This window comes from Corvus cornix, chromosome 3 (assembly GCF_000738735.6).
Source record: "Corvus cornix cornix isolate S_Up_H32 chromosome 3, ASM73873v5, whole genome shotgun sequence".
In the NCBI taxonomy this organism is placed as follows: domain Eukaryota; kingdom Metazoa; phylum Chordata; class Aves; order Passeriformes; family Corvidae; genus Corvus; species Corvus cornix.
This window is the reverse complement of record NC_047056.1, coordinates 110,476,205-110,502,449: the sequence shown is the minus strand read 5'-3', so window position 1 is coordinate 110,502,449 and position 26,245 is coordinate 110,476,205. Positions and strand designations below refer to the sequence as shown.

The following is a 26,245-nucleotide window of genomic DNA, read 5'->3' as shown; positions in this document are numbered from 1 at the left end:
TTTTCCATCAGCTCACACCTCTCAAGACGGATCCATTCTGAAGCACAGAAGGACTGCTGGATTTCTTTTGTTTTTTCCTTGCACAAAGCAACATTATAAACTGAAAAATGAACATTGTTAAAATTCCATGAATGGACCAGTAGTGGTTTTGAACAGTCACAGGTTCACAAAAACAGTGCTCTCAACTCTGGAAGTAAATGCAATTAACAAGTTCTCAAGATAATACTCTGGGATAAAGATGTAAATAAAGTTTTACTTCCATTAATGTGGTCAGTTTGCCTCTTTATGTAAAAGTTTTGATTTGTTGTTGATACTAATTGAATTATTTTCAACATTAGGCTTTTTTCTAAAAGTCTTCATTTCATCTGGCCAATGATTCAGTAAATACATTGGGACAACTTGGAGATTAGTGATGACACAGAATGCCTGTGATTGATTGACTCAGCTTTTAAAGACAGTTTTCTGATGTTAATGTCACTTCTTTCCTTACTCCCATCTTCTAAGTGCAGATTCATAGCTCTGTTTATCTGTACTATTGTAGATGAGCTTGAAATGCTGTCTGAGGCTCGAGCACGTCTGGCTAATACACAGGGAAAGAAGGCCAAGAGGAAAGCCAGGGAGAAGCAGCTGGAAGAAGCTCGGTAAACTTACATTTGGTTTCATATCCTGGGACTGCTTTTCTTTATTCTGCACTTTAAATCATGTGGTGTTGCTCTTTCTTCAGACGTCTTGCTGCTCTCCAGAAGAGACGAGAACTTCGCGCTGCTGGAATTGAGATCCAGAAGAAAAGAAAAAAAAAGAGAGGTGTGGATTACAATGCAGAAATTCCATTTGAAAAGAAGCCTGCCCCTGGTTTTTATGATACATCGGAGGAAAATTACCAGTCCCTGGATGCAGATTTCAGGAGACTACGTCAGCAAGACCTGGATGGAGAACTACGATCGTAAGTGTGTGTTGTAATAAGGAGGGAACAGTGTATTGGAAAAAAAAAGCAACCCATATATATGTGTTTTAAGTCTTGCAAGTATGATGTGGGTGGGAAATGTATTTTCAGTGGGACAGATACGAGTGCAAGTGGCCTCTGCCTTTTCAGTTTTCTGTGTTTTTATCTTTCCAAAAGGTCTAGTTCACTTTTTTGTCTATGACAACCTTTTTTCTTTCCTCTGCTTCACCTTTTATCTATCAGAATAAAGTTTCTGATGCGTGTTCTTGCTCTTTAAGTCGAAATGTTAATTTTCTTGAGATTTGTTTTCTATTAGTAGTTAATTTGCTTTTGTATTTAGTGTCCTTTTTTTAAGTAATAATCTTAATAAGATTGCTCATAGAAGTAGATTTTACCTGTAGTATTACTTTGATGGAGTTGTTCTTGATGTCCTTAAATGCTTAATTTCTCCCCATCCACCCAAAAAATCCCAGAAAGCGCAGTTGAGTAGTTAAATGCCAGTCTTGGGTACATATTTAATTGTACAGTTGCATTTCCCCCACTACTTCTGCCAAAACTGCTTTTAATTACTGAGCGAGTCAGTCCAATGCCATGTACAATTTGGTTTGTAACTTGGGTTCTAACTGATTTTTTTGCATGGCTGTTTGTTCAGAGGGTCGGGCAGGAGCTTCAAACTGAAGCTTACTATTTCACTGACTGCCTCCATTGCTGTTTGAAGGAAATACCATGTTTATTAAAAGAGAAGAGAAGAGAAATTGGTTCCCACTTCCCGTAAAACAAAATGTTCGTCTTCCTTTAGCAGCTTCTGGAAAAAAAGGGACTGTTCACATTCTCTTGTTTCACTAAGGGAAATTCTTGGCCTGACATTTTTTTTCTTGATCCAGTGTTGATTGCAGCTGAAGCAGCCCAAAAGCTGAATCTGTTGGCTAATTCCATAACTTAAAAGCATTACTTACACTGCCGTGTAGTAGGTTCTGCTGCAGGATCTGCAGATCACATCTAATCACCCACAAGGTGCTCCACTCTTCCTGTAATGTTTTATTTCAGCTTATCTGCCTTTTGCTAAGGGCACAGCCTTTTTGCTCATCTTGTTTGCTTTGCTTTGTAGCTGCTCTATGTGTTCCGAAATAATTCTGTTTTCCATAACAACAGTGAAAGGGAAGGAAGAGAGCGCAAAAAGGACAAGCAACACATGAAACGGAAAAAAGAGTCAGACTTGCCCTCAGCTATTCTGCAGACCAGTGGAGTGTCAGAATTTACCAAGAAAAGGAGTAAACTGGTGCTTCCAGCTCCTCAGGTGAGGTGTTCATTGATAATAAACAATTTATAAGCCCGATACCAAACAGTGCTTTCTGTTCTATCGAGTGGCTCTTGTGGTTGTATTGGATCTTACTGTGCCTTGGTATTTTGTCTTTTACAGATATCTGATACAGAACTTGAAGAAGTTGTAAAAGTCGGCCAGGCAAGTGAGATTGCACGGCAGACTGCTGAGGAATCTGGAATCACAAACTCAGCTTCCAGCACTCTTCTCTCTGAGTATAATGTAACCAACAACAGCATAGCACTAAGGACTCCCAAAACTCCAGCAGCCCAGGACAGGATCCTGCAGGTAGAGTATAAATGTACAGAATGGGTTTTAAGTTTTGGGGCAGGGGTCAACTGAGTAGAAGGTGTAAATACCAGAGAAACACTCCTTAGATTATGTGCAATACTGGGATTTGAAGCAATTCAAATGTTCAGGAGACACCAAAGGGCATAGAAGCAGATCTATTTCTATTTGATCAATTGTCTCTATGTTTCAAAACATTCTGATTCTTTTTCCTTTAATCATATATTGTGTGAAGTTTTTAACTAATTCTCCTGGTGTCTTGTATAATTTCCCCTTGGGTGTCTCTCAGTGTTGAAGATGTATGAGTTCATCTCCTTAAAACAGTTTATGTTGTCCATCTTTTAGTACAATTAACAAGTAGCAATTAACTGCAACAATGCAGGAATATTTTCCTAGCACTTTATTGGCCTAAGACTTAGGTTATTCAAAACCTGCCTTTGCAACTTCTGATTGCCTGGATTTTTCCAAAGACTGGTAATGTTGAGTAGTGTTTTATTGAGTATCTGAAAATGGGTAAATTAAATCAGTGCAGCTAGTGTGTAGGACAAAACAAGACCCCAAAAATTCCACTCCAAAACAAAAAAAACCCAACCCTCTGAATTGACAATGAGCTGTTATTTCAGCAGCTCCATGGTAAGAGAAAAGAGTTCCTGGTTCTGTAGATCATGACCTAAGTCTGTGCAGTGTTTGCAGGAATGGTCAGGCTCACCTTCAAATGGAGTACTCTGACATTTTAAGTGTTACGATATTAGGCATATACAGAGTTTTCTAGGTGGATTAGTGATCTTCTGGGAGTAAAATTGCTATTTGCAGTAGTATAATTAGCTCATTTTCAGAGAGACTTAATTCTTCACTGTAATAAGGAAAAACGAAATTAAAAAGGGGGCTATTCATAAAAGCCCCAATTGAGTCATGGACCAAAAATCTGGATAGTGACCATCTCTTTTGGAACATTCTCTTTGAAGTGCAGTTTGGCTAAACTTCATCGAATTTGGGTTTCAGAGTTCAAGTGTGCTCTTCCCCCTTAAAATCAGGATTCTTAGGATTACTTGGATGTTCAGTCACTAACAAATCTTGCAGATTTATGGAGTCTGGCAAACTGAAAGAAGTTGAAACAGTAAGTAACTCACTCATTTTTGCAATGCCAGTTTATAACATATTTTACTGGAAATGAAGATTGAAATGCCTTTCAGTGGAACAGTAGGGTTTATAAATACGAGTGTATGGGTGTTAAATATAAGAAAATTTGAACACTTTCCACAAACTGATACTCAAATAACTCTTTAGCTGTTATTACTGCCACTGAATTTGTTAAACGTGACTGTGAATGTCTTGGTGAAGCACTGCTTGTTTTTGTTACGCAGGAGGCCCAGAATCTGATGGCTCTCACAAATGTGGATACTCCCCTGAAAGGAGGTCTTAATACTCCCTTGCATGAAAGTGACTTTTCAGGGGTAACACCACAGAAACAGGTTGTTCAGACTCCAAATACTGTGCTTTCCACACCTTTCAGGTAAACAGACTCCTTTTCTGATGGGTGCCTGGGTGGGCATGTATCTGTTTGGAGGTGGGTGGACAGAGCAGATTTTGATGTGTGAAGTATCTCATGATTAGAGTTCAAAACAAATTTTAACTCACTTTTATTTCAAGCCCTTGTTGTACAAATTTCTCTGTGTCTTTAGAAGGCTCAGCCATGTCCTCTTCATCTGTATTCATACAGTGTATGGCTCACTGGAGTTTTGATCCAAAATGTGGCCTTCTGTGGTCTGGAGCAATATAAATTATTCTGGAGTAATGCAGGAATATAAATAGTAAGCTGCAGTGTCATTCTGTATGTGGATCCTGGCCTTTCCAAAGTATTACCTTGGAGTCAAAGATGTGGGAGGTCTCGTAGCCAAACCCACACTGAATTTTTGAAAAGCTGGAGTAAATATTTTATAAGCCATATATGTCCAAAATTAAATATTTCTTATATTGCCAATCTAAACAGTACAGAATTGCTGGTTTAACTCTTAGAGTGAACAAATATATATCCCACAAATGCCAAACACCATACAGCTAAAACATGTTACAATTGGTACGTTTTGTGTATCAGGTTTTTCCACTTAGCTTCTAATTTTACTTGTGTCATGCTAGTAGGAAAAGTGGAGAATGAAATAAAAAGGACCTTTATGGCAGCTTTTCCAAAGCAGATTTGTTTTGTTTAGAAGCTGTGTGCAAAAGTCCTGCTCTTTTAATTAAAAGAGCAGCTCCAGCAATGCATGTTTTTTTTGAAGATCTGTTGGAGTCAGTGTGGTGCAAAATGAATGTAGAATCTGGCCTGGAGTGATCTGGCTGTTGATTTGGGTTGGTTTATATTTTAAACAGTAGAGATACTCTAATTTTGTTGTTTGAGATTTTTTTTGTGGTGTTTTTTTAGCTTCTGAAGGTCAGATTCGTACATGTAAATGCAGTACCTGTGTATCAGTTTGGCTTGCTTGCAGAAATACTCTATCAGTGGGAAAATCCAAATTCTTGAGCAGAGGGAAAAAATAATCCATCTGTGAAGTAGCACCTCATTCATGTAGTAGGTTATTGGGATAGAGAACAATATTCCTTCCCAGAGGAGAAGCAACTGGGGCCCACCAAATCTAAGACTTAATCCATCTTGCCAACCACAGGTGCTTAAAGATAATTATTGTAATGTAATTACTTCTTGAATAGTCAGTGAAAGCAAAGAGGCATTTTCAGGATGATTCACTCAGTTGCAAGGTGGGACAGCTGTTGAGCCAGATGATTGCAGAGTGAATGACTTGCCCAGGTGGTGAGGAAATCAGAGCTTACAATTCAGTCCTGATTACTGTATCCCAGAATAATGCCTGGTGACTGGATAAGCTCTTCTCTCAAAAGCAGCAGTGGGAGTTTGTGTTGGTGGAGTTCTGAAGCTTCTGTTAAAATGATGATGTGCTTAGATTTCAGCTTGACAGGGCCTTGGTTACACCTTGACAGGTTTAAACAATTTATTTTTAGGATTCTTGTAGTTGCACTTTACAGTTTCACTGCCTCCCAAGAAAAAATTCTAGATTGAATGTATAGACCATGTGTGTGAAAATTTTCCCAATATTCAGATTTAAAGTAGAACTCTTTAGTAAAAAACTAATGGCTAACTGCACTTCACTAGAACACCCTCTCAGGGATCAGAGAGCTTAACTCCTCGAGGAGGACTGACACCCAAACCTGCACTTGGCACAACTCCTGGGAGAACTCCACTGCGGGATAAACTGAACATCAACCCAGAAGAAGGAATGGCAGATTACAGTGACCCATCCTATGCAAAACAAATGGTAAGCAGTATTTAAGAAGTGGAAATCAGTGCTCAATTTTCAGGGGTTTTAATTCTCATCTGTTAAAAAGAATTTTATAATAAAAACAGATGTTATTTCTTCCACCTGCCGACAGGTCTGTCCTCATGACACCATAAAATACAGTCTGTCTTTAAAAGAACAGAAATCTTGCCCCTTAGAATGGTTTTCAGTACGCTCAGTAAACACACTCTAGAACTGTTTGTCAGAGAAGACATAGTTAAGTTTCCATCCTATTTCTTGCTTTGAAGCTGAGCAGGAAATTCATCTTGAGCAAAGATTCATTTTTCTTGCAATCCTATGCAATCCTCAAATCCCTTGTCATCTTGGCTTCCTGATTTACCTACAGGACCTTTTCATCAGTCTGTCATATTGACAACACCAAGCTAAAGGAGTGTAATTTTTGCCATTAGGAGCACTTGGGTTTGAGATGTCCAGAAATCTGAGTCCCATCCAGACTCTTTCGTCACCTTTGGCAACAGATGTTTCCATTTTTGGAGATCAGCCAGATGGACCCTGCCAATTAGACATGGTGTAAAAGGGCATATACCTAATAGGTAGCACCTTAGGAGCTCCTTTCATGTGGCTGTTCTGCAGCCTCGGCTGTGGCTTTGAATATCTGCCACCTGAGCTATTGACAGGGGGTTTTTTTTTGCCTAGCTAAGGATATCCACTCCAAGTGTTTGGTCTGTTCTCACAAAAATAACTCTTCAAGTTCAAAATTCCAGAGCTCCTCTTAGCTTGAAGGAGAAGGTTTATTTGATGTACTTATACTTTGGTTCTGTCTTAGTCTTTTTATAGTAAAAAGACTTTTTGCTACTAGAAGGGAAACTGGGGCTTCAAATTCCTGGTGGACTCCACTGGTTTGCAGATCTGGTGCTTTCTGGCTTTGCAGCAGACTGAGGTGGCCAGGGGATAATTAGTGTGTTGTTCCTGTCTGTTAATGCAGATGAATGGAGTTTGGTTGTGTTGCACTCAGGGTATTGTGCTATATTCAGTGTATGAATCCAGAAGCATCACATCTCACTGCCCTTCCCACAGGAGAGGGAGTCTCGGGAGCACCTGCGCATGGGGCTCATGGCCCTCCCTGCTCCAAAGAACGACTTTGAGATTGTTCTGCCTGAAAACGCAGAAAAAGAACTTGAAGAACACGAAGTCGATGAAACCTTTGTAGAAGATGCTGCTGATGTAGAAGCCCGCAAGCAGGTCAGTGTGTGAGATGTGTTTAAAATAAAATGGATTCCTTGTATGGTTCTCATCGTTTCATACCTGTTTAATGGAAGTGGTACAGCTTCTTCTACAGGATAACAAAATAAAATGTTTTCTTTGCTGCTCTCAGAGTATACACACAGAGGCCAAATCGGTTGTCTCTCTAAATCATTTTCTTAATTTGTTGATGTTACATATCACATAATTTTCTGCCATGAAGTCCTTAAGAGTGTCTGTGTCCTACCTCCTCAGAAGATAAAAATATAATTCAAAGCTTTTTTCTACAGTGGCACATGCGTGATTTTAATCACATGAGAATTGTGCTTTTTTTCAGTTTCAGGTTATTCTCTCAAGGTTAAAAGTTGCTGTTTGTGAAAGGTTAGACAGGTATATACAAATTCAGGCAGGTAGCACACAGATAAAAATCTGCCCTGTGGGGAACTGGTACCCTTGGCTGGTACCAGAGGATTACCCAGACAGCCAAGTTGTGAGTGGGGTCCCTGTTGTTTTGTTTTGGTTTAGAGTCAAGGAAGGCTAGATAAAGTACAAGCCTAAATTCTGCCAGTTAAATGGCTGTACTGGCCAGTAACCAGAGACACTTTAAGTCTTTTTAATAACAGTCCCTTTTCTATTTATTGCTTATCCTAAGTCTTGTGTTGCAAATCTCATTTTGTTATATACCTTACATAAATATAAATGTTTTTTATAAAAATAAATGGGATTTTTGAGTCCGGAGAAGTTTTTGCCAATAGCTGTGCTTTGACAAGTGAACAAAATATTTTAAAAAATCCAGCGCTTTGCTATCTTTAAATGGGAAAAGCATTTCCCAGAATTTGATTCCTAGTGTGTTCCATTTGGGGAGGCACATGTTCTGTACATGTATGTCTTGTGCATACTTACCCTAATAAAAAGTCTGAACAAATACAAGTAATATATGTGTTTAGAATAGAGGAAAGAATTTGAGTTGTACCATCATACAAGAAAAGAGCATCCTGCCTCCAAGTGAAGATGTGACATGCTGGGATTAGAGCATGGAAGACGTTGGTCAGTGTTCCTGAAGTTCCTGACAATACTGGCTTTTCATGTTATTTATTGTTTAAAAGTGTATTGTAAAGAGGACTCTCATGTTTTTACACTTTCACAAGTATTGTTTTAGTAATATATGTACTATAAGTCATTGAAGATGACAAATAGAATCTTGGCTGCTAATTTAAGAGTCTTCCTGGTGGATTTGATGTCTGAAGAGTTAGAGCAGTTGTCACATGTGGAGAAATGTGTAAAGAATGAAAGCTGGAGTTGAGACTGAAGGAGAATTTGATGCTTGGAAATGACTTTCGAAGTTGTCTCTTCTCTTAGTCTGCTGTGCTCTTCCCATGCACTTTAGAGGCAGTAAATTATGTTGTCATCACATTACTTAGCTCTGGCTTAGTAACATGAAGTCTTTATACTGGGAGGAATCTTTACTGCAATAATCAGTTAGTTTTTATATCATATACATTCCTAGGCAGCATCTAACTGTGTTACAGTGGCTGGAGTAACACTTGCCTTGTTTGTTTAGGCTCTCCGAGAAGCAGAGCGTGCCAAAGAACTGAAGAGAATGCACAAAGCTGTGCAGAAGAATCTACCACGGCCCTCAGAAGTAAGCAGAAATGAAATTCATTGTTAAAGAACAAAAATTAAAAATAAAGGCTTTAACCATTATAGGAGGAAATAGAGTCTTAGGAGATCATGAGAGAGTGAAATCTTTGTTTGACTATGCTGATTTACAGGAAACTTCCCCAGCAAAGTTGTCATGAGGTATTTCATCAGCACAAATGCTGAGATTGCTGCATGTGTCACACCACAAGGGATTTTGGCACCTGTTCTGCGGGGTTTAGCTGATACATAAAATTCATACTTTAGAGGAGATTGATTAATTTAATACTGTCTTTGGTGTATGTGATATTTACAAATGTCTTTTTATTCCTGGGCAGGTTAATGAAACAATACTGAGACCCTTAAATGTGGAACCACCTCTAACAGACTTGCAGAAAAGTGAAGAACTCATAAAGAAAGAGATGATCACAATGCTTCATTTTGATCTTTTACACCATCCGTTTGGAGAACAGTTTACTGGTAAGAAAGGGAAAGGCCCAGGATTTGGAAGCAACAATGCAGAGCATATGGCTTACTTGGAACAAAATCCTTATGAGAAGTTCTCCAAAGAGGATCTCAAGAAGGTGAGAATTGTGTGGCCTAAGAAGACGTAAAGTCTCCTTAAACCATGGTTCTGTAATCTCGGGGAAAGAAGGCGGGTCCAAGCCTGCACAGAATTCAGTTGGGAGGTCTCCAGAGGGTTGTATGAAGATCTGTAATCATGGAGTTGTTGAGGTTCAAAAAAGACCTCTAAGATAATCAGGTTTGATCATTAACTCAGCACTGCCAAGCATTAAGGATAAGTTAATAAGTAAGGATGATTTACATTCACATTCTTCTTTCTATGAGCTGATGTTAATCTGGGCACTCAGCAGAATGATGAGGATTCTGTACTTGCCCATAGGTACTGTCATTTACATACAAATTTGAATGTGTTGTGGTTGCTTATAGTTTTAAATAAGGGTAAGAGCAATAATACCCCAACAGTTACCAAATTCTACTTCACTCTTTCTGTAAACTGGTGCTAAATCATTGAGGCATTAACCAGGTGTGATACTCACCTGAATTTCCTTAGTCCAGAATTACGAAGCATTTTCTTCAAAGCAGTGCAGACTAAATAGGACAGTGGTAGTCAGCTTATAACATGGAGCAGCAAATCAAGTTGTTTAATTATGCTTGACAAGCTTGATCCAGGTGATCTGTGCTGGTGCAGAGCCTGCTGGGCTGTGGCAGCTGATCTTACAGCCATACTTGGTCCAGAAGTGCTGAACAGGCAGATTGGGTCGTGGCTGGCTGCAGTGAGTGGGGAGCCTGGGCACCGTGTCCTGTTTTGCATTTTAATCCCAAGTTAAGCAGCAGCCCTGGACCAGGGTTCCAGTTCAGGGTGTTCATTTATTTAAGCAGCTACAGATGTTGCCTTTTGCTGCCAAGTGACAGATAGGCAATTCTGTGGTTTAGCTCTTTCAAAAAGCTTCACCTGTGAAGCTGTGCCAGTAACCTTTGACCAAATGCCTACAGAAATAAAAATGAGTGAAGAGGACAAAATCACATGCCACCAGGTTGTCTGTCTCTCTAGACTTGTCCTCTGACAATACCTGTTGTATCTCTACACCTAAATCCTATATTCCTTTAAGGTGACTCTAAAGATATACAAGCAGATTTAAAATCCATGTCCTTGACCGTATCTGACCAGTGAATAGAGAGCCTAAAAGGAGAAACACTGAACAGTATGTACTTCCAATTTGTTGTTAAATGAAAAATTATACTTAAAGGTTTCTTACCAGGAGAAGTTAAAGATGGAAAATAGAGTTAGATCCTGAATTTCACTGCCCTGCCAGTGTCAGATTGTTCCCTTAGGAATGTTCTCTGAGTGCTTTATCTGGTTGTTTTGAAGTGCAGCGAGAATCAGGTTTACTATCACTTCCCTTAGAGACTATTACAGTCCAGTAGGTTTTGTCTGGAAACTTTCTTCAGAATCCCTGGAAATTTTGTCTCCTAACTGACAGGCAGAAGTTTTTTTGCATCCCTGCTCCTGCTTGCTCACTAACATTCAGCACAGTATTCCCTCTTTGTCTAAAATCCAGTTCAAACCAGGAAATTTTCCTGTATCTGTGATCTCATCTGGGGCTTGTTTATTTTGCTTTACTTCATTTGTTTTTAGAACATCTTCTCCTAAAACCATTTCATAAAATACTCCTTTCTTTTCCTGATGTGTAGTTCTCTTTTGGGAAGGATTAGCAGTGATAGCAGTGGTGCTGGGCATGGTGTGCTGAGCTCCTGGAGGTGGGGAGCACTTCTGGTGCCACAACTAAATAGCCTCAAGTAGTTCTTCACAGTGTACTAATCTCGGCTAATTGAAATGTATAAGATTTAGCTTTGTCACGTGTGGTTGGGTTACTCCTGTTTTATCTGTCTTGACCATCAAAGACAGGTAATTAATTTTCCTTTCCCCAGTATCTGTGGAATCATCTAATCTGGTGATACCTGAATTTCTACCTGGTCCATGTGCAGTTACAAAACGTAACATCTGCTCACAGTAAGATACCTACTGCTCATAGGGAAGTTTGTGCTGCACCTGTAGCTCCTGTTGAAAGAGAGGACATGGACATGCTCTTATAACCAATGAAGTCCAGATTGGCAAAGACATTTTACTTTTTTAGTTATTAATAAAATTGGAAGGACCCAGGTGCCTGTAATTTTGCAAGCCACGCTCTTTGTCAGAAATGTTAAGAGTTGTGAGAACAACAAGAATCTTTCCAGTTCTTTGTAAACTTTGTAAACTAAACTGGAAGCAGCAGAGTGCTCATATCTCACCAGTTCTTCAGCCACAGAACGTGTTACTTACAGTCAGAGTTGTATTTCCTACAGCGGAGCTTATGCAGCTCACCCGGGAATGTTTAGACTTGACTTTCCAGGTTGTGTTGAGAAGGGCAAGCAAAAGGAAAAGTGATTTTTGTTTCATAGAACAGCTGCTTCTGTCTGTACAGTTCTCCCTCCCCTCAAGGTCCCTGCTTTTATCTCTGTTGTTCTGCCGCAAGAAGTATCTCACTGTGCCACAGCTTTCATTAGCCATGCCAGAGTGATGTCAGGTTTGGCCAAATTATATAAAATGGGGGATAGTTGTGCTGTGAAGAGCCTTCTAGCCTGGGTTTCATTTATAATCCACAGCATCTGTGTTCGATTTCATACTTAGCTTGACCTGATGGTAAGCTTTGAGTTTGAAAAGCTGCCCCCATGAATTGCACACTGAAGGTTTGAAAAGAAGAGGAATTTCCTTGTATCCTGTGTATTGTAACTGCAGTTTCTCTCATCTTTTCCAACAGGCACAGGATCTACTGGCACAAGAGATGGAGGTGGTAAAGCAAGGAATGGGGCATGGGGAGCTGTCAAGTGAAGCTTATAACCAGGTGTGGGAAGAATGTTACAGCCAAGTGTTGTACCTGCCTGGACAGAGCCGCTACACAAGGGCTAACTTGGCCAGCAAAAAGGACAGGATAGAGTCACTTGAAAAGAGACTTGAGGTCAGTGTCACTTTTTTCTGCCTTCTGCACTTCCTTATTTCTTGAGTTTCCTTATGTTTTGGGTTTTTTTCTCTGTAGGAGTTCAGTTAAGTCTTTTGAAGGGATTAATTTGAAAAGGTTGTTGAGGAATTCTATGGAGTTCATAGATGTTTTTGAGATACTAAACCCACTTTTCTCATCTTCCTCCTCAAAATATCCCCACACAGAGTACTCCCACATACAGTTTCTCTCTGCACTATTAGCTGGGACACAGCTCATCCACTTTATTCTCAGCTGGAGAGAAGGTCAAGTTCTGCTGTCTCTTAATTGCATGTGGATTTTTTGTTGTTTTCCTAATCTCTGCTGTGAGTGGATCAGATCTTTCTCATATTGTACGTTGTCCTTGATTGTGGCCAGTATGAGGAGAAACTTCAGAGAAAGATGCTTAAAAGAACCATCTCTGTCCCAAAGCTCCTCTCAAGTTCTCTTTCCAACTTAAGATTTGGTTTCTGACTGACTATTACATACATGAAGGTTTAGATAGTCCTGAATTCCTGCCAGGCTGGCATCTTCTGCCAATTTCAGTGATTCCCTGCAAATAAGAACAATGGATGTTTGTGCTTCCATTCCACTTTATCAGACCCTTTGACACTGATTTCCCTTGCCCAGTCACCTCTCTAGATTTTCACCCAAACAAAAAAACCCATACAAAACCCTCAAAACGGACAATATTAATGAAAACGTGTAAGCTTGTTTGAAATGGTTTCTTCCCACAGAATATGTTTGTTTTGACTTGCAGTAAGTCATTAAATGTTTTCTGAAGTACCATTTTAGCCTAAAAGTCTCTCTAAATTATGCAGGCATCAGATTATTTTTTTCCATGGTAAAAGGAAACTTTTTTGGTAAAGTTTTTCTGTATTTGACATCAACATAGCTATTGTTGCTAGAAGTAAACCTCCCCAAACAGCTGCTACCCCAGAAATAGCATGAGAGGCCAGAAAGGCTGAATTTCATTTGGTTCTTACACATGAAATACAACGTGAGTGTGTGTTTTGTAGAGTCTATCAGTCAAGAGCATTGTCCAAGTACAGATCCTGCAGTTGTTAGCCAAGCTCTTGGGCTGGCAGCAGTTCACCTGCGTGTAGTCTAGTAGTAAGGGTTGAGTATGAGCTGCAGAGCCCTTGTCGTGCTGCTGCTCACCCAGCAGAGAGCACCATTGCCCTGTCCAGCTCTGCCTGACAAGCTCTCACTTGATCTGCTTTGCCAAACCCGTGTGAGAGCTCAGCAGCAGCCTGGCCGTGCATGGCAGCAGGGCCGGGCGGGCAGTGTGCCAGCAGTTGGAGGGCTGCACCTAATTTGTGTACAAATGCTTTTGAAATTTAAATATCTTAGGCCCAAAACGACATTAGAAGGGCATTATTAAAGTTGCAAAGTCAAACAGTCCAAGTTAGGTAATGCACGAACAGCCTTAATTTGCCTATGCATATGCTTTTTGAGACAGTCTTTAATTTCATGATTACAGCCTAGTTTTTCCACAGACTCATTTACTGCACAGGGTGGATGGTACTTGCTTAATGAGTAGCTCTTGAATATTTTGTTTTCTCTTAATTGTTTGGTGTGTGGCCCTGTGCCTTTATCCCGTGCACTGTTTCTGCAGTCTAAATTGGTTACTTCTGTGTGGGCTTTTTTGTGCTGTTGATTTCTGTCCTTCTCTTCGCAATATTTGAATGAGTAGTTGGTGGTGGAATGCTTATTAAGGATACTGAAGCAAAGTAAGGTCAAGTTTATCATTCATCAAACTCGTGTGTGTTTGTTCGAAGCGCTCGTTGCTCTGCAGTCACAAGACAGTCACCCAGAAAGCAAAATGTGAATCAGAGGTCTTGCAAAAAGAAAAAATTGGGTTTCATTTGCTGCCAACATTGCATGGGACTCTGTGAAAGGCACCTAACAAAATCCTGTTAGCTGTGTCCCATCAGGCTGAGGAAGATGATCCTGCCCCTCTGCTCAGCCCTGCTGAGGCACATCTGGAGTGCCATGTCCAGTTCTGGGCTCCTCAGGACGAGACAGACATGGAGCTCCTGAAGCACGTCCAGCGCAGGGTGACAAAGATGATGGAGGGACTGGAGCATCTCCCTGACAAGGAAAGGCTGAGGGAGCTGGGGCTGTTCAGCCTCGAGAGGAGACACAACTGAGAGGGGCCCTCATCCCTGTCTGTTCTGTCTGCAGGGAGGGCTCAGGGCAGGGCCCAGGCTCTGCTCCGTGGGCCCCAGCAATGGCACCAGAGGAACGGGCAGGGACTGATGCCCAGCAAGTTCCACCTGGACATGAGGCAGAACTTCTGTCCTGGGCAGTGACTGAGCCCTGAACAGATTGCCCAGAGAGGCTGTGGAGTCTCCCTCACTGGAGATATTCCAGAACTGTCCGGACACAGTCCCGTTCCCTGTGCTCTGGGTTATTCTGTTTGAGCAGAGAGGAGGGACCAGATGAGCCACTGTTATGCCTTCCAACCTGACCCATTCTGTGCTGTGATCAGTCACTGCAGCTATGAGACTCTGGCTAATACAGCTACATACCCTGGGACCTCAGAGTGCTGCTGGATGAGGCTGATGGCTTGGTGCACTTCCACACACAGTCCTGCTCTCCCGTTTTCCTGTGTTCCGAAATACCACCCCTCAGTCCAGGCAGGCGCTGGGGTCAGCAGAGCCCCATGACTGCAGGTGCAGCGAGCACTGTGCTGCCTCTCACAGCTCACTGTTGTTGAGTGCAGGTGGACTCTGCAAAGTTAAATTTGACCTGAAAATCTCTCCCAAGTGTGTGCAAAATGCAGTTTAGTGCAGCTCTGTGGCCTGACCCTAAAAGGTCCTTCCTAAAAGCAAGATCTACATGTACAGGTTTTTTAAGCATGGGTCACCTGCTGAATCACTTTTTAAACAACAAATAAAAAGCATAGCAGTTTAATGAACAAATGAACATGCAATGAAAAAAGCAGTGATTTTTTTTCCTAACCCATTCTCAGCAATGAAAAAAACCCACCTTCATTTTAATGTTTTTCCAAGGAAAATTGTCTGAAAGCAATACGAGTTGAAACAGATATTTTAATGGGAAGTATCAGACAAGCTTAATGAAAAGCAGGGATATTAGCTCAGCTTTCAGTATCCCAAGACACTTGCTTGTACTGTTAACTTTCTTTAAGAGAAGAGTAGAAACTGTAAAACAGAGTTTGCCAGCAACAGCAACTTATGTTGGTCAGTTTTGGGGGCTGCTTCTTCCCCTTTATAGTGCACTAAGATCATTAGCGAAAAAACCCACAAGAGTGTAGTGATATCTGGCACAGCTGCACATGGGGAAGCCACTGTCTATAGTTCCATATGGGACTGCTGACACGCTGCAGATCGTGTGCAGAAAAATCAAGCTATTTCTGAGCCTGTCTTTGTCGCTCAGAGATTCCTGGCTGGATTGATGGTGTGGACACACAGTCATTTCCCTCTAATTGTCCTGTTCTCACATTCTGAGTGGTTTAGTCGTGGCAGCCTATGTTGACATGACATTTATCTTTCTCAAATGGATGCTGATATCACAAACAGATTTGTGTTGTTATTGATGAACTTGAGGAGGCAAAGTGGAGCCATTGTGGAGAGCTTCTGTTTGGCTGGGTATCCTGTCCAGGCATCATCAGTAATGCACAACTCAGCTGTAGTTCTGATGTTGGAGTGTACTGCTGTGTATTAGTAATACTTTTCATTTCTTTGTTTCGAGGGGTTTGGACTCTCTGAATGTGTTGCTTAATGTGGTTTAGGAGTGCTACAAGATTAGTATGTGAATTTTCTTGCATTACAGATAGGGAATTTGAGGTCCATGTGAGTGAATCCCTGTGACCTCAGTATGTGTCTGTGGTACACTTCTAGATTTGTGGAATTTTCTGATCTTTCCAATAGTTTCTAGAAATCCAGAATATTTTTTCAAGGCTAGGCTACTCTGCAGAGCAAGTGATTTCAGAAATTGGAGTTTTCTGATGCGTGCAGTGGTGTTCAGTAACTGCTTCAGTTCTCTGCAATATCTTTTGCTCCTTTCTCTTCCAAACAATATATTTATAAAGAAAAGCATTCCTACTAACATATGTTAACTAGGTTTATTTATTTCATTATAAGATGAAATGAGACAGTAAAGGCATCTATTTAACAACCTAGTTGCTTCCCTTTGTAGTTCACAACATAGAAACTTCCTGTCATCTTTATTTTTCCTTTGAAGATGGTTAATTGTCTTGGGTGACTTGGCAAGTTGGCTTGCAGAATACAAATACTTTTGCTAACATTGTGGTAGTTAACATTATCATTTCAGTTGATACTAAATTATAAACACTGTTGGAAGCCTACAGGGGAAACGTTCAAGATAAACTGTATATGCAAAATATAGTAAATTATCTAATTTTGCAGTATCCAAGATACATCAGGGTGGTGATTTACCAAAGTGTTGATTTTTGCTTTTGATTGCAGCCCAAGTCCTCTGAATTAGTTCAGATTAAAAACAACTCGTTTAGCTGGAGTTTTATGGGTTACATGGTACACTCTGCTGCAGGGTGTATCACTTAGTTTATTGGAGATTGTATTTTAATTTCTCTCTAGTTTATGTGCTTCTAAAGTTTGTGGTTTCTTTTGCATTTTCAGGTGTGCTGATACTAAGAAAGCACCTGGAGAAAATAAGGGATTATTTAGGACTAGGAATAGAGAAATTACTCACAAAACTAAAATATGGTGAAAATCCTGAGTCGCATTGCTTTTATGGTCACATATTATTTTGTGCTAATGTCTTGCCTTTGTAGAATACACTTTTTTTAATCAGATCTTTTGGGAATATAGTTGGCAGAGGATCACAGCAGAAAGTTATCAGGGGTCTTCACTGTCAAATTGTTCGGAATCTGGTAACTTAGCGTGCTTAGAAATAAAGTTCAGCATTGACAAAGTTCTCATTGCAAAGGCCTTTGCACTCCCTCACTGTTCAGAATTGACTGCTGCAGGATCATTGTGGGGCTTCTGCTGGGATTGAGAGCAAACCAGGCTCTTTGCCAGCTCCTTTATTGCCTGGGCTTCCACAACATTGTCAGCCTCTGGAAGAGGCTGGTGCAGGCACTGTGGGTGTGCAGGGGCAGTGTTTGAAGGTAATTACACTCTGCTGGATGCCCTGTGACCTCACCAGACACAGCAGTAACCCATGTTTGCTTATGGTTAATCAAAGCTCTTGGCATTGGGTGGCTGTTGCTGTGTGTGATCTTAATGCAAGGTTTTTCTTTCCCAGTGAGTGGTAGAGAGTTTCCCAAAAAGTTTAGTAAAAATAATCAGTTTTTCATCATAAACTACTCTTCTAGACATGTTTCTGCTGTGATTGAGATAGGATCATAGAATCATTAAGATTGGAAAAGACCTCTAAGGTCATCAACCTTATACCACCACCTTGTTCACCTCTAAACCATGTCCTCAAGTGCCATAGCCACACATTTTTTGAACACTTTCAGGGATGGTGACTTTACCACTTCCCTGTGCAGCCTGTTCCAATGCTTGGCAATCCTTTCCATAACAATTTTTTTTCCCTAATATCCAGTGTAAACTACCCCGATGCAATTTGAAGCCATGTCCTCTCATCCTGTCACTTGTTACCTGGGAGAAGAGACTGACAGCCACCTCAGTACAATCTCCTTTCTTTGTAGAGATCATATATGGGTATCACTCATAAAATTGCTGGTCTTAGAAGCAGTTCCCAAATAAAAATGTTCAAAGTGGACTTCAATGTCATTGCTGTAGATCAGCAGTGACTGCTGACTTACACAGTAACTTTTCTAGATTATTCTAGTTTTAGGTAGTTGATGCTGTGAACTTCTGTGGCAACACTTGCTTTTCATATACCGTGTTGTCTTTACTCAACAGTCACACCAACTCATGTTATGACGTTTGAAGACAAGTCATTATAATTTCTGGAACATACTTCAGGGGGAGCATGCTCTTGAGTCATTAGATTTGTCTGTGAGTAGAGAGAATAGCATTCTTCAGATATCAGTAAGTCATAATGCTATAATGATCCACATGGCTAAATACAATATAGGAGTTTACCTGGGGCTTCCCTGTTAAATTGGGAAAAGGCAGCTGGTCTAGTTTCAGTTGTGAAGTTGTGGTTGCTTACCAGCAGTGCCTTAAATTGAGGATTTTTTTAAGTGAAAAACTTTGTGTGAACCCAGTCAACTAGAATTCATTTCTTGCTTTTTCATGTCTTAACAGCCACATGTTCAGTCCCTCTTTGCCTACTCTGATCCTGATCAACACCTTTTCATGATCCTCATTCTCTCTCATACATTAAGTAAAGCACCTTACTGGTGAGGCCAGATTGGGCTTGGATTTGGGCTTGGAGCAACCTGGTCTAGTGGAAGGTGTCCCTGCCCATGGCTGAACAGTTGGAATCTTGATCTTTCAGGTCCCTTCCAAACAACCCAACCCATTTTCTGATTCTGTGATCTTCAGTGTCACTGCAGAAATGTGAAATTGTGTCAAGCCCATGGAGTGGTTTCAGTCAATGAGCTGAGCTAATGTTTAATAGATTGAGGCCATATTGTTCTACACTGGACATGCAATTTTGGTTTGATACTAACTCCAAGCCTCAGTTTCTAGCAGAGCTGACTTATCTTCTACTAAATTAAGGGTAACTAAGGCAGGGCTCTATGGAGAATTTTGCCTGGTCAAACTCTAGACAGATGAAACAGTGTCAAGCCAAAAATAGAGAATTCTGTCCAAGAGCTTGGAACTGAAAAGGTATTTTTAAGTAGAGAAATTAGTGACTTTTTTTTAAAAAAGCAGGTAATTGTTGAGTGCACCATAAGCTTGTAAAGGCAGGTGACCCCAGCATGGCCAGAGGATTCTGTAGTGTTGGGGTCTTCATTGTGCCTGGGGTGGTTGGAAATGTCTGGCTTGGAGTACGAGCTGCTGTCGAGCTGAGCACGCTCTCACCCCAGCCACTGCAGCTGAGCCAGCATGAGCCAAGCTCACAGACCTGCCATTCCAATTAAGTTAATCCATCTCCTGCCAGCAGAACTGAAATGGGGAGGGCCACATGTGGGTCTGAGGTGAGGAAGGAAGTTAAGTAACATTTAGAGTAGTCCTATGTATGTTCCAAGAGTACCCTGCTCAGCCGGCGTAGCTGAAGCTGGCAGAGGATTGCCCTGCACAAGTGAGGCAGCTTTGTGATGATGTTGATTCTCCAAGGTCATGGAACAGGTTGGTTTACTTTGACTGTGGCTCTGCTCTGAACATGCAGCAGTTTTTCTTCCATGTTTGTTTAATCCATCCAGCATGATTAGGAAGATCAATTAAAAGACAAGAGAGCTTAATGCCGTTCAGGGATTACCAGAAGCTCCACATTAAATGGAAGGAAAACAAACCAGTCAGTACAGGGAAAAAGCCCTTGGAACTGAGAAGGGGTGTCCTCAGTAGACCTGGTGAGATGAGAACTCTGAAAATGCAGTTTTTAAGGCACTTGAGCTCTTCCTTCTTCAGGGTCAGTTTTTCTTAAATCTTTCCCAGTGAATGTTTGTTCTTATAAGGAGTCCTTCCCTGTCCTTCGTTGTCCTTAGTTAAACCTTACAGCTAACCTCCTGTCTAAAATTTCCTTCCCAAATTTAAGTCACTCTTACTTTCTCAGGGGCCGTAAGAACAGATTAATTTTTCACAATGAGCTTCGTGATATTTAAAGCAGGGTGTTGTGTCTTTCTTCTTTTTCTCTATTTTTGTTAGGCAGAGGAAAAACAAACAAAAAAACCCTGGTTTTCCAGTCAGTCTCCCTTTTCTAGATTATGTTTTATAAACCTCTGGTTATGTCTGTTGCTCTTTTGGCTCTTTTGTCTGCTGCTTGTTTTGGTTTCTCTTCCTTGGTTCTCTAGTGCAGTACTGAAAACTGAACACCACTTTACGAGTCATGAGGGAAGGCTTTTACATCAGAGATTTGGGATGGGATGAGGCTCCCACACTTGCCTTAACATCATATATCATCTTACCCTGTGTCTGTACATGCTGTTCTCATTTTGCTGTAGCTGGTATAAAAGTCAGCAGAACCAAAGCTGGCCAAGGAGCAGTACAAAATAAATAAGTGGAGAAATCTTTCAAATGTCTTTACTCTTTCTGTTAGGTTCAGGGGGAAATGGTTGTCAGATTTTACTCAAATCTATTTCTTTGCTTTAAGCAAATAATGTAGACTACTGTTTAAACACACCTCTTCATAACTGCTTGGAATTTTTAGTTTGGTATCTGAGCCTTAAAATTTTATGAAGCTTGAACTGAAATTTTATGCAGTTGTTGGCACTAATGCAGCAGTCAGCAATTTTTAATAAATAGTATTTGTTACAAAAGCTGAGGACCTCCTTTTGACCTTTTCATAGTAGGTCCTAAAATTCTGTAGTTGGGAGGGAGGGGAAAAGGTGGTGAGCGTTCACATTTCTCCATAAGCAGAGAAGGAAGAAAAGGCTGTTATTTCTGGTTTTAGATACTTTTCTTTTCCCCCCTTTTCTTACTTCTTTTTTTTTTTTTTTACAGCAGTGAGGCCTATGATAATCCAAGATGGACAAGGAGCTGAGTAGAAAAGCAGTATAGCAGCCTATAACATTAGGAGCTCTAGTAGTTAAGAGTCCAGTATCCAGATGAACTCAGAAATACTAAGTCCAATTCTCATTGTCTAAAAATTTCAATAGTGCTTAAATAATCCAGATCTGACACTATAATAAGTGTTAGACTTGAACTGGCTTTGTTAAAAGCTTTAAATTTAAAAAGGCTGTATTATATCTAATACCTTAAGACAGTACACACTTAGGGTGAGATTGAACTACCTGGTCTTGGATAGCAGTGTCTGTACAAACAGATTGTGCTCCCATCACAGTCGGTGAAGAGCCTTTCAGTGGGATGTTTAATCTTGTCCCAAGGCCCTGGATCAGATGAGCCATATCCTGGAGTTGCCAGTTTCTCTCCTGATAACAGAAAGACCTCCTGTGACAAGGTCAATGTTGGTGTCTAAAGCCAAGCAAAGTGAATCCCAGCTGAAGAGTGTGAAAGTGTGAGACCAAGCCAGTACTGCCACTGCTGTTGGTGCTACTTGGAACATGGGGGTAATTCAGGTCTTGTGACCACAGTACCCTGATCCAGTCCTTTTCTGTATGGTGGGGATAGAGCTGATAACTGTATTTATGTCCTCATGTACTCAGTACATGAGGCCTCCTCTGGACCTGCTCCAACTGTGCCATGTCCTTCTTACAGTGGCCCCCAGGCCTGGAGGCAGCTCTGCAGATGGGGTCTTGCCACCCAGCTCATGTTGAGTTCTTGTCAACACTTGGTTAGATGTTACCAAGTAAAATTTTGTCAGCTATTCCCAGTGCTTTTAATACAAGTATTTGCCACAATCAGGCATCTCACTAGAGATTTAACATTTCATTAGAAAATGAGGTTGTTGAGAGATCATAGAATCACAGAATGGTTTGGCTTGAAGGGGTCTTAAAGCTCAAGCTTCTTCCATCCCCTTGCCGTGGGCAGGGACACCTTCCACTATCCCAGGTTGCCCAGAGCTCCATCCAGCCTGGCCTTGGACACTTCCAGGGATAGGACAGCCACAGCTTCTCTGGGCAACCTATGCCAGGGCCTCACCACCGTCACAGTAAAGACTAAGATCTTCACTCAGAACGACAGAACCCTGGAATTTCTCTAAATGGTCTTTTTTAGCCTGCTCTGAAGGATGACATTGTGATGGGAGTTTCATTCCACACCAGCTGTACTCTACGTTGTCTGTAATGCTGGGAGCAACATGGACAATTGAACTTTGTTACATTAGGCCTCTGTTGCAAACAAAATTCTGTTTTCCTGTGCATCCATCTATTCCATGATCTCTAAATGTCAGTGGCCCTCAGCACACATTTTTCATCCAAGAAACTCTTAGGGTGGAAAATAGTTCATTGGCTGCACAGCTGTATTTGTTGTTGCAGTAATAGCATATTATTTACCAGTGAAGACATTTAAAGCTTTCATACTTTTCCATCAGAGAGTATCCTCACAAATCCCTAATCTATTTATTTAATTTTCTCTAGATTTATATAAATATTGAAAATGAGGCGCCTTTCTGTATGCTTAAAGCACCTTGGGCATAGCTTAAGTCTACATTGCAAACAGAGTTTGAAAAGCGTAGCAGTCTGCATCTCTCTCCCCAGGAGCAAACTAGACAGCTCAGAAAGTCAAATTTCTCTTTCACTCACCCATTAACAGTTTGCTCCCTTGACCATTCACTTTGTTTATCTCTGCACCACCAACTAAAACTGTTCTAAATGAGTGAATAAATTGTTAAGGAGTAGGAGGACATGTTACAGAAGCCTGCAGCTGTGTAACAGAGGGTACTTCAGTACAGCTGGAGGGCTGGAAGGTTGATGAAATGCACTTTGCAGTAGTTTGGTGTGTAAGACTGATGGCTGGGGGTGTCTGGCTGACTGTAGTTACCACTGTGAAGGGCAGATCCCTTTGCAGTAGTTCCTTACCAAAGGAGTTCAGCTTCACTGGTAATAAATGATATAATATATTGGGTAATTGTAGCAATGAAAAGGTTCTGCTTTTTGGTTGATCGTTGGTAATTTCGTTGTATGTGAGAATGTTCACCAGCAAAGCTTTGATTTTTAAAGAAATGAGGCAAGGGTTGATGACTGAGACACTGTGGTTCCAAGTTAGCCTTTTATATTTTAACACTTGAGATACTTTCATATTTTATTTCATGTCCTGCACTAATATATCATTAAGTGTGACAAAAATCAAAATCTGAGACGTCTGATTCCTTTTTTCTTGAGCTTGGCGTTGTTCACACAATCCTTTCTGAAAAAAGGGTTTTGTTTTGGGTTTGTTTTTTTTTTCAAGGAAGAAAGTAGCATTAGGAAAGCCTCAGCAAGGAACCTTATATCCCTGTTTAGAGATGCGAGCTGCTGCACCCCTCCACAGTTGTGCTCAGTGCTGGAGGCCTGTGTTCTGCCTTGGTTTCATAGGATCATAGAATGGCCTGGGCTGGAAGGGACCATAGGGCAGGGACACCTTCCACTAGCCCAGGTTGCTCCAAGCCCCATCCAACCCGGCCTTGGACACTTCCAGGGATCCAGGGGCAGCCACAGCTTCTCTGGGCAACCTGTGCCAGGGCCTCCCCACCCTCACAGGGAAGGATTTCTTCCAAATATTTAATGTAATATAATCTTCATCTTTAGGCCGTTTGTGATTGGGATTCAGTGGTAAAGATTTCTTTGATGCCTTCTTCCAAGCTTTAAAAATTCTGATGGCTATTTCATACTTTCAGTGGTCATTTAATTTTGCCCCAGGTGTAAAAATACACAAAGGCTTCTGTTACCTTTGCTATTTATAAATGTTTTATATAGCATTTATAATATATTAGCATGAATATCTTCAGTTATTGGCATTGTGTCCCAGTTGGCAGAATTTTGTAATTTATGTCACTTTTCTGTTTATGGTTTTTGTCTGGATTACAGTTTTAGAGATGTATTATGACTATTATAAAGGTTTTAATCCAGAAGTCTGGGTTGTTGTAAAATGTGCAGTATGATTTTTTTAATAGAAATCAAAGAACTTGATCAGCTCAACACAATTCCACAGTTATATTTTTACTACTTTTTTTTTTTTCCTCTTGACTTTTGAGTTCTGGCTAACTAAAGCAACTCTTGGGTTCCTTCTGGCAGATCAACAGAGGGCACATGACCACTGAAGCCAAGAGGGCTGCCAAGATGGAGAAGAAGCTGAAGATCCTTCTTGGTGGTTACCAGTCTCGAGCAATGGGGCTCATCAAGCAGCTGAATGATTTGTGGGACCAGATCGAGCAGGCCCACCTGGAGCTGCGCACCTTTGAGGAGCTGAAGAAACACGAGGATGCTGCGATCCCTCGGAGACTGGAGGTGAGATTCCAAAATCCAGTACCTGAGGTCAGACACAGGCACCTCATGGAAAAGATGTTTTTACAAGGCACAAGCTCTGAGTTTCACAGCCTGAGTTGGTATCAAGTTTTTAATGTTCTCTTAAAATTATACTTTTGGCTTTTACCAGATTCATCTGCCATTTACTTTGGTATCAAAGATCCTGTGATACACATATTAGAGGCTGGGACTAATCTGGCAATGTGTTCTTTAACTTTGGGGTTTTTTTATTTCCTTGTGTGGTTTATTTTATAAGTCTTCTGCAATGCATATCAGCAGAAGTTCCATCTGTCTCTTAATTTGGTTTGTTTTGGTTTTAATTACTGTTAGAACTTAGGGTAAATGTAAAACTTTTCTAAAATCTCCTTTTTCCTTAAAAGTCAGTAGACTAAATGCTGGTATATACCTGAAATCACTGCCCTGCAGCCACTTTCCTTAGTTTAAGGATCTCCAGGATATTCTCTTTTTATTCAGCTACCAACGTAGCCCTTTATCAAAACTCAGTCCTAGGTTTGAAGCAATGCCAGCCTTGCTTTCCAAGGAATAAGTTTTCACCTGAGCACAATTTTTCTTGTAATGTTTTTTTCCTCCAGAACAGAGGCTTCCATTGAGGCTTAGGTATTCTCAACCACTTGCTCTAAAAAAGATGAAATACATCAGTTCTTAAAACTGATTTTGCAAAGATGGTTTAGAAATGCTGATAGATGTGTCTACAAACTCAGAAGTGATTCATTGATTTAGTGAAAGATAACAGTTAGAACATATTAAATCACTTGATAGCTACTAACAGCACCTGTTTTTAGTAAATGGCAAGGTTCCAATTTGAAATCTCTCCTTTTGAAGCATTTGATCTTAGCTGCTGTCAAAAACAGGGTGAGATACCTGACATTTGCTGTGAATCTTGATACATCAACTGAGTTTTTTTACATTTATATTTAAAATAAGTCATTTTAGCATTGTCTTGTCTTAATTTTGAGCTCTTCCTAAAATACAATCTTTGGTAATGATCTTCATGGGTGTGATTGGTGGAAAACTGACTGGTTGCTTAATGATATTTTCCTTACAGTGTCTGAAGGAAGATGTGCAGCGACAGCAGGAGAGAGAAAAGGAGCTCCAGCAGAGATTTGCTGATTTCATGTTGGATAAAGAGACTTTTCAAGCAAAGTATTAAAGCACAAAATTCTGTCTGTCACTGATGTAACATTTTTAAAGTGTGCAGATACTTCTCCAGCAGCTTTTGCCAGCAGTTGCAGAAATCAAGTGTAGTCTGCTGTTTGCATCTTGTCAAGTTTTGTTCCTTCAATGGACTATTCCAAATGCTCTAGGTATGACTAGCTCTGGCCAGTGTTAAAAATGGGATTGAAATGTACAAAATTTTATTGAAAGAAAAGAAAAATCACTCTGGTATGATTTTAGCCATGTCTTCATTTGCTAGGGTTATCACATCATTCCTAGTGTTTTATCAGTCTTAAGACCTGTAAGATACATACCTGCATAAAATAAAATGAATAATGTCTTTTGAATAAACCTGGAATGTTAAAAAACAATGAAGTAATAATGTCTGTCTTTTAACTAAAATTGAATCTTCACGTGTCCCAGCCCTCCTTTGTGTTTGTGGTCTTCCCTTCCCCCTGCTGCTGCCTTTATTTTCCATGACTGATTAGCACTAGGAATTACCTAGTACCTGTGCAGGATGGTTGTTGTCCAGGTAAAAAATACCACATTCCCAGCTCTTCTCTGTGCATGTGAAGGAACACTCCCAGCTTTATTCAGGCGCTCTAATGGTCATGCTGGCATAATCTCTCCATGCAGGAACAGAGTAGGGGTAAGTTTTATAAAGATGCCCTGCATGGCCTGATGGAACCATAGATTTCAGCAGAAAATGTACTGTTAAATTTTCTAAGTATTAATTTTTATAAATCATCTGTTTTGTTGCCCATGGTGTGGGATGGGAAAGAAGCTCCATATTTGCCCCTCCTCTCCTTCCACCACTTCTCGACAGGATTTAATTGTCTCATTGCTTTGTCCTGAAGGGTAAGG

The 26,245-nt window shown here is 40.6% G+C and overlaps 1 protein-coding gene across 1 annotated transcript in view; it reads left to right on the top strand.

The window, feature by feature from the left end:
* The window catches only part of CDC5L (cell division cycle 5 like), a 31,351-nt gene extending 5,595 nt beyond the window's left edge, over window positions 1-25,756 (top strand). The window contains exons 5-16 of the mRNA XM_039569272.1: window positions 542-641; window positions 725-943; window positions 2,096-2,240; window positions 2,364-2,552; window positions 3,917-4,065; window positions 5,713-5,875; window positions 6,935-7,099; window positions 8,661-8,741; window positions 9,076-9,321; window positions 12,061-12,258; window positions 23,975-24,187; window positions 25,272-25,756. Coding sequence (XP_039425206.1) covers window positions 542-641; window positions 725-943; window positions 2,096-2,240; window positions 2,364-2,552; window positions 3,917-4,065; window positions 5,713-5,875; window positions 6,935-7,099; window positions 8,661-8,741; window positions 9,076-9,321; window positions 12,061-12,258; window positions 23,975-24,187; window positions 25,272-25,376 — 1,973 coding nt within the window. The 3' untranslated portion in view covers window positions 25,377-25,756. The remainder of the gene's footprint in view (window positions 1-541; window positions 642-724; window positions 944-2,095; window positions 2,241-2,363; window positions 2,553-3,916; window positions 4,066-5,712; window positions 5,876-6,934; window positions 7,100-8,660; window positions 8,742-9,075; window positions 9,322-12,060; window positions 12,259-23,974; window positions 24,188-25,271) is intronic.
* Window positions 25,757-26,245: the final 489 nt, after the last annotated feature.